This window comes from Sinocyclocheilus grahami, unplaced genomic scaffold (genome assembly GCF_001515645.1).
Source record: "Sinocyclocheilus grahami isolate Dianchi unplaced genomic scaffold, SAMN03320097.WGS_v1.1 scaffold1988.1, whole genome shotgun sequence".
NCBI lineage: Eukaryota > Metazoa > Chordata > Actinopteri > Cypriniformes > Cyprinidae > Sinocyclocheilus > Sinocyclocheilus grahami.
The window spans coordinates 19,039-27,268 of NW_015507167.1; the positions used below are offsets into that span (position 1 = coordinate 19,039).

General features: G+C 45.5%; 1 protein-coding gene across 1 annotated transcript in view; it reads right to left on the reverse strand.

Moving 5' to 3' along the window:
- Positions 1-8,230, reverse strand: part of LOC107573633 (protein zer-1 homolog) — an 18,348-nt gene that overhangs the window by 8,654 nt on the left and 1,464 nt on the right. The window contains exons 2-7 of the mRNA XM_016260074.1: positions 6,843-7,099; positions 6,431-6,581; positions 5,574-5,789; positions 3,418-3,661; positions 1,873-2,144; positions 105-278 (exon numbers count right to left, since the gene is read on the reverse strand). Coding sequence (XP_016115560.1) covers positions 105-278; positions 1,873-2,144; positions 3,418-3,661; positions 5,574-5,789; positions 6,431-6,581; positions 6,843-7,012 — 1,227 coding nt within the window. The 5' untranslated portion in view covers positions 7,013-7,099. The remainder of the gene's footprint in view (positions 1-104; positions 279-1,872; positions 2,145-3,417; positions 3,662-5,573; positions 5,790-6,430; positions 6,582-6,842; positions 7,100-8,230) is intronic.

The window sequence follows — 8,230 nt, forward strand, 5'->3', positions numbered from 1 at the left end:
TGTGTGTGTGAGAGAGAGAGTGTGAGTGTGTGTGTGTGTGTGTGTGTGTGTGTGAGAGAGAGATTGTGTGTGTGTGGGAGTGTGAGTGTGTGTGTTGAACTCACCGTCACCTCCTGGTAATGCTCCATGCCGTTGAGCACCACCTGTATGACCTGTCTGCGCAGACGGACGCTCTGGTCGCTGCGGTACTCAGTGTTGGTGAGGTAAAACAGAGCGGCGCTGCCCGTCACCTGAATGCTCTTGTCATATTTATGAGTCTTCAGCGCTGTGATCACCAGCTGAAAACACACAGCAGATGCACTAACTCACACACGTGTTATATGCGTGTGCGCTGGGACACCGCAGTCAGAGATCACATGAATGCACTGCATGACGGTGTTTCGTTCTTGAATTAATCAACCGTTTAATTCGGTTCAATTGCAATGATTCACTTATAAACCGTGACTTGCTGCCACCTTTTAATTTCACATTTAAAGTATCTTTTTAAATAATTTCAAATAGCAGTTTTCAACGTTTAATGTTTAATATATCAAAACATTATTTATGCATTTGTAATTGCAGGCTAAATGCATTCATGTTCTGCACTAAATAACAGTGTGTAAATACATCTAAATGCCACTTCAGACACAGCTTCTGTGCTTCCTCTGCATTGCAAAGATTAATTTTATTGATACTGATTTAATTGGCTTGGTAACAGCCCAAATGTCTTATTATTCTAATTCACTGATTAAATGTAAGAATTTGACTCAAAAGACAATGCAAACTTTTAGAAAAATGGCTTTATAAAAGTAAAAATGCCCATAAAATGGTAAAAATTAGTTTAAACTTATTGGAAAAGATTAATTTCTCTCAGTGTGATCTGACCACACAGAATATGAAGAATATTAAAAACCTCACGAGTTAGCTGCCCATGGCAGTCCTTAAGATGTCAGCACAATAACAAAATATCGTCTAATTATCGTTATCAATAAAATCCCAGAAAATATCGAGATATTATTTTTGTCAATATCGCACACCCCTAACTGTCACCATCAATTCAATTCAATTCAAGTTTATTTGTATAGAGCTTTTCATGATACAAATCATTGCAAAGTAGCTTTACAGAAAATATTAAGTTTCTACATTATATTTAGGAGTAGGTTATTAGTGGTGACTATGGCAGAAATGTACAGTAAGAATCATGCAGTTAGTTACAAATTACACGTAATCAAACAGACGGTGAACACTATTAACGGCAACGATTATATGTTGCGATTAAACATTGCGATTAAGCAAAATTTGGTAGTTTGGTACTAACAGATGAGGACAAAAACTTGAACTGAACTGAGCTGAATAATGACACTAACTTTGCAACATTAACGTTAATTTCCTGTTTATTAACGTGAAGCTGCTCAGGAAAGCACCTGTGAGTGTGTGATTGCATGTGAGTCTGTGTGCGTAGATGGGTGAGTGAGTGAGTGAGTGAGTGAGTGTGTGAGTGTGTGTGTGTGTGTGAGTGAGTGAGTGTGTGTGAGTGAGTGAGTGAGTGAGTGAGTGAGTGAGTGAGTGAGTGAGTGAGTGAGTGAGTGAGTGAGTGAGTGAGTGAGTGAGTGAGTGAGTGAGTGAGTGAGTGAGTGAGTGAGTGAGTGAGTGAGTGAGTGAGTGAGTGAGTGAGTGAGTGAGTGAGTGAGTGAGTGAGTGAGTGAGTGAGTGAGAGTGAGTGTGAGTGAGTGAGTGCGTGAGTGCGAGTGCGTGAGTGAGTGAGTGCGTGTGTGAGAGAGAGTGTGTGTGTGTGAGAGAGAGTGTGTGTGTGTGTGTGTGAGTGAGAAAGAGTGAGAGTGAGTGCGTGAGTGAGTGAGTGTGAGTGAGTGAGTGAGTGAGTGAGTGTGTGACCTGCAGTGCTCGCAGCAGCTGGCTGCAGTGCTGAATCCTGGCGATGTCAAACAGCTGGTTAATGGCTCGATGGGCCAGCTCGGGTCGTTGTTCTGTGTACGCCTCGATAGCATTCAGGATCTGATCCTCGTTCTTGGAGCCGGTGATCTGCAAACACACAGCAAATACAGTCAGAGCACTGTAGCGACAGAAGAAGAGATGCTGTGTGTGTGTGTGTGTGTGTGGTGTGTGTGTGCAGATGTGTGAGCATGATGGCGGCAGGTTGTAGGCCACTCACTGGTGCAGGTGAACGCCAAAATGTTGTTTGGTAAAACTAAACGACCACACCCGTTGTAATTGCCATCGTTAAAGCAATAGGTGCAGCTAAGATGCTTTGGGAACTAAGTGCTTGATTGCAACAACCAAGCATTACTCACCGGGAGAATTTACCCATAACAACTGAGTGATATGCTTACTATTGTGAAGATCTGCTGTATGCCACAGGTTCATGATTGTGTACCTTTAACTGCATCTGCAATATTTAGGTCCATGTAAATTATTTTAGTGGATTTAAATAAATTGTTAAAATGTGTGTGCGTGCGTGTGTGTGAGCGTGTGTGTGCGTGTGAGAGGGTGTGTGTGTGTGTGCGTGGGAGGGTGTGTGTGCGTGCGAGGGTGTGTGTGCGTGTGAGGGTGTGTGTGTAAGAGTGAGAGTGAGTGAGTGCGTGCGTGTGTGTGAAAGAGTGAGAGTGAGTGCGTGCGTGTGTGTGTGTGTGTGTGAGTGAGAAAGAGTGAGAGTGAGTGCGTGTGTGTGTGTGTGAGTGAGAGTGCGTGAGTGAGTGAGTGTGTGAAAGAGTGAGAGTGAGTGTGTGTGTGTGTGTGTGTGTGTGTGAAAGAGTGAGAGTGAGTGAGTGAGTGCGTGCGAGAGAGAGTGAGTGCGTGCGTGTGAGAAAGAGTGAGAGTGAGTGCGTGCGTGTGTGTGTGTGAGAGAAAGAGTGAGTGAGTGCGTGCGTGTGTGTGCGTGTGTATGAAAGAGTGAGAGTGAGTGTGTGTGTGTGCGTGTGTGAAAGAGTGAAAGAGTGAGTGCGTGCGTGCGTGCGAAAATGAGTGAGTGAGTGCGTGCGTGCGAAAGAGTGAGAGTGAGTGAGTGAGTGAGTGCGTGTGTGAAAGAGTGAGAGTGAGTGAGTGTGTGCGTGTGTGAAAGAGTGAGCGTGAGTGAGTGTGTGCGTGTGTGAAAGAGTGAGCGAGTGTGTGCGTGTGTGAATGAGTGAGAGTGAGTGAGTGCGTGCGAGCGAGCGAAAGAGTGAGTGCGTGTGTGTGTGTGCGTGTGTGAAAGAGTGAGTGAGTGGTGTGTGTGTGTGTGTGAAAGCCTGAAAATACAGCTGCGCATCACAGAAATACATTACACTTTAACAGATATTCACATAGAAAACAGCTGTTTTACATTCTAATAAAATTTACTGTTTTTCTGTATTTTTGATTAAATAAATGCAGCCTTGGTGAGCAGAAGAGACTTCTTTCTTTCTTTCTTTTCATCACTGTATTTATTCCAATCTTTTAACCGCTAGTGTAAAGGTGACCTCAGTCTGCTCATCTGCAGCAGCGTGTGGATCAGCTCCTCCGTCAGCTCCACGTTATACAGCACCAGAGACGCCAGGCGCTCGCTCCACTGCGTGAGGAAGGCCGGTCGAGGCAGATGGACGGACGACAGGTCCAGCGAGATCAGAGCGGGCAGCGGCCGCAGCAGCGTCTCCACGTCCAGCTCCGCCGGCAGGCCTCCCAGGTTCAGCAGACGCAGACGGTTGAAGCCCTAGGGTTGTGACGGTGAGGACATTTTCATTTTGAGTTTTCCCTCTGTTCCCCACTTTCCTTCGCTTTTAAACATCAAAACTCTCTTAGCCTATATGTAATCATAGAACATTTATCAACAAAACTAATACAAAATCACCTTAGATAAACAGCAAAAGTCAACAGGCTTTTCAAAATCCAAAATACTGCCAAACATGCGCTTCTGCATTTCGCTTTGAAACTAAATCTTCCTCTATCGTCTGGTCTGTCTCATCTCACTCTTCTTGTCACTCGGCTCGACTCACTCCTCAACAGTAAAGTGTGCTCACACCAAACGCAAATGTAATTATTAGCGTGAGTAGATTACATACAGAGTCAATGCATTAATAATAATAATAATAAATAAATAATTCACAAGAAATAATTTTCTCATTACTTAAAATAGCTTGAATGTAACTCTACACCCTTGCCTCATTTACTATACGCTGACCTATGAATATGCAAATTAGCCCCGCCTCCACTCAGTCACACAGCACCGCCTCCTGAATCCACTGAACTGTAGTAAACGCAAAACAATGGCATACACGGATAATGACTGATAAAACTATATTTTTACTAGAAATCCAAAATACTGCCAAACATGCGCTTCTGCATTTCGCTTCGAAACTAAATCTTCCTCTATCGTCTGGTCTGTCTCATCTCACTCTTCTTGTCACTCGGCTCGACTCACTCCTCAACAGTAAAGTGTGCTCACACCAAACGCAAATGTAATTATTAGCGTGAGTAGATTACATACAGAGTCAATGCATTAATAATAATAATAATAAATAAATAATTCACAAGAAATAATTTTCTCATTACTTAAAATAGCTTGAATGTAACTCTACACCCTTGCCTCATTTACTATACGCTGACCTATGAATATGCAAATTAGCCCCGCCTCCACTCAGTCACACAGCACCGCCTCCTGAATCCACTGAACTGTAGTAAACGCAAAACAATGGCATACACGGATAATGACTGATAAAACTATATTTTTACTAGTGGACAGCTACAGTGAATACTGTTACACTTGTTAAAGTTACTTACTTGACGATGATGTGTCCTAAAAATGCCTTGAAGACTGGAATGCAGCTGTTTGTGATTGTTAATTCGCGCGTGTGAAGTGCAGACGCTGCTGCGGGAGAGGCGCGTCTGATACTTTTACGCTCTTGCCACGGGTTATAATGCAAGTTAGCGATTCTAAATTCACATTAAACCACAGCTTCATGGGTTTTTTTGCTTTAATTTATTTTTGGTTTTGTGTTGGTATTGGTATATTTTGCATGCTAGTGATAGGAACTGTGATTGGTTATTGGTTTGTGACGTAGCAAACCGAGGGCTGTTTCAAACCGCATTTCTGGGTCAGTCTTTGGGAAACTACAGTTTAAGGAGAAAATACACAGCAATGGTGTTGATTAATAGATTGGCACATGGTTTGTCTAAAGGCATATTAAAAACACTATATAGACAAATAAACAACATTAAAAAAAAACTTGATTTTCACTACAGGGGGACTTTAATATTTTGGCTTTCATCACTATACATGTTTATCTTTCTTCAGAATAAATATTAGCAAAATCAAAAATTTGAGCCGGGACCTCTGGTTGAGTTGACGGGGAATGACGCAGTAGTAACATTTAACACATTAATGTTGGATCAGTACTCATCCTCCTCTGGATGGTGCAGTGAAACCAGACTCGTCAGCTTTGGCTTTCCATCGTATTCGGGACTTTCACAACAGGTACAAAGCAGCGATCGTAGTTATCTCCACCATGGTTGATCGTGTGATGTTTTTATTTGTGCGAGTGACACAAAAAACATCTAGAGCGAGTGATGCGTTTGGTGTGAACACACCGTAAGACCGTAAACACGGACTATGGCAGCCAGCCTACCTGGAAGCTGAAGTCCAGGTCCACGGTGTGCCGCTGCACACGCTCCTCCTCGTCCTCGTCCTCGCCGGCCGCCAGCGGAGCGCCGCTCTTCCTGAAGAAGACGCTGGAGCAGCCGAACAGACTGAGCGACAGCAGCGAGTGTCTGAAGCTGCAGAGCGTCCGCAGGCCGCGCGCCGTCAGACGGCTACAGTAGGTCAGGTGAAGCTCCATCAGATCCTGCAAACATCACACAGACACGTCTCTAGAGGAATCAGTGCAGGACAGACATGGTTAGAAGAACTAATAAAGAGCAGTTTGTGATCTGGAGAGACGATCTAAATCTAAACGAGTTTGAGAACTATTTTGTTAAACTTTGGCAGTAGTTTAGTTTGGAGTCACTGAAATTGTTGGAGTTCATTTCATTTCAGCAAACCAGCTCCTTCAAACCCGAACGAATCAAATCAGAACTCATTCAACGCTTCATGTCCTAAACACGCGTTTTTTTGGGGGTCGACAGCTTATAAAAACGTAGTTCTGGGTTTTGTAGCTTGTTTGCTGTACACCTTGTCACACAGCAGCTTTTAGACATTGTTCTGTGTTTTGTTATAAAGTCAGAAATGACAAGGAGGAAGCTTCCCACAATACAAAATCAATGGAGAGCGTTGGATCCCCCCCCGCCCCCGCCGGTGTGGGCGTGGCCTAAATGCACTCTGTCTCTACACGATGCAATGATGTCATGAATATGCTAATTAGTCATCTAGCGACATTTAGTGACTTTTCAATCTGGCTTTAGCTACTTTCCATTGAAAGAAGTTGGCAACAGTGGATCTGACTGGCTCTGGTGATGCTGGTGACGGAGGACAGCGGGAGTTTCTCACCTGTTTCCCGATGGCCTCCAGGTCTCGGTCTCGCACCAGATCCTCCCTCAGCTGCAGGCGGGTCAGTCTGGTGCTGCGCGGCTCACTGAAGAGCTGGAAGAAGCCGTCCTGCGGCTCGAAGTCGCTGTCAGTGTGCACCAGATCCATGTACCTGCGGATCAGAGGCATCAGGTCACCATCGGCACATGACACACTCCTCCAGGAGACTCAGTACAATCAACACAGACCGTGTCTGCAGCTTTACTGTATTAAACAGGAAAATAGTGTGTAATAATGCAAAAGGACAACAGTAAACACTCAGTTAAAGGCAGTTCATCATTGATTCAGTGATGTCATCATCCAGCTCAGTTCAGTTCAGATAGTATCTGTGCAATCAAGTCGAGGATATCTCTGGAAGTTAAGCTCTACCCACACATTGACCAGCCGATCGCAGATCTCGCCGGGCAGGAAGACGTCGGGCCGCAGCTGGAGCCGGTTCTGCTCGCCTTCGCTGTAGCACATGGTTCTCCGCAGGTTCTTCAGGCAGAAGACGGTGCACAGAGACATCAGGCTGTCTGGGTCGTCTCCCGCTTTACTCGCCATGATGACCTTGAGTCAATCCGAACAGAAGAACAACAGCACGACACACTCCGGGACTCAGGAGACACACATGGAGAGAAGCTGCTGCACCTGAGAGATGAACACACACACACAGAGAGAGAGAGAGAGAGAGAGAGAGAGAGAGAGAGAGAGAGAGACACACAGACACAGAGACAGACACGCACACACAGACACGCACACACACAGAGACAGACACACAGACAGACACGCACACAGACACGCACACACAGACAGACAGAGAGAGAGAGAGAGAGAGAGAGAGAGAGACACACAGACACAGAGACAGACACGCACACACAGACACGCACACACACAGAGACAGACACACAGACAGACACGCACACAGACACGCACACACAGACAGACACACAGAGACAGACACACAGAGACACAGAGACAGACACAGAGACACAGACACACACACACACAGAGACACAGACACACAGACACACAGAGACAGACACACAGACAGACACACAGAGACAGACACACACAGACACGCACACAGACAGACACACAGACACACACAGACAGAGACAGACACACACAGAGACAGAGACAGACACACACAGACACGCACACAGACACACAGAGACAGACACACAGACAGACACACACAGACACACAGACACACAGAGACAGACACACAGACACACACACACAGACACAGAGACAGACACACAGACACAGACACACAGACACAGAGACAGACACACAGACACAGACACACAGACACAGAGACAGACACACAGACACAGACACACAGACACAGAGACAGACACACAGACACAGACACACAGACACAGAGACAGACACACAGACACACAGAGACAGACACACAGACACAGACACGACACAGACACACAGACACACAGACAGACACACAGAGACAGACACACAGACACACACACAGACACACACACACACAGAGACACACATCACTCACACACTCACTCACTCACTCACTCACTCACACACACACACAGACACACACACAGACACACAGACACACACAGACACACAGACAGACACAGAGACAGACACACAGAGACAGACACACAGACACAGACACACAGACACAGAGACAGACACACAGACACACAGAGACAGACACACAGACACAGACACGACACAGACACACAGACACACAGACAGACACACAGAGACAGACACACAGACACACACACAGACACACACACA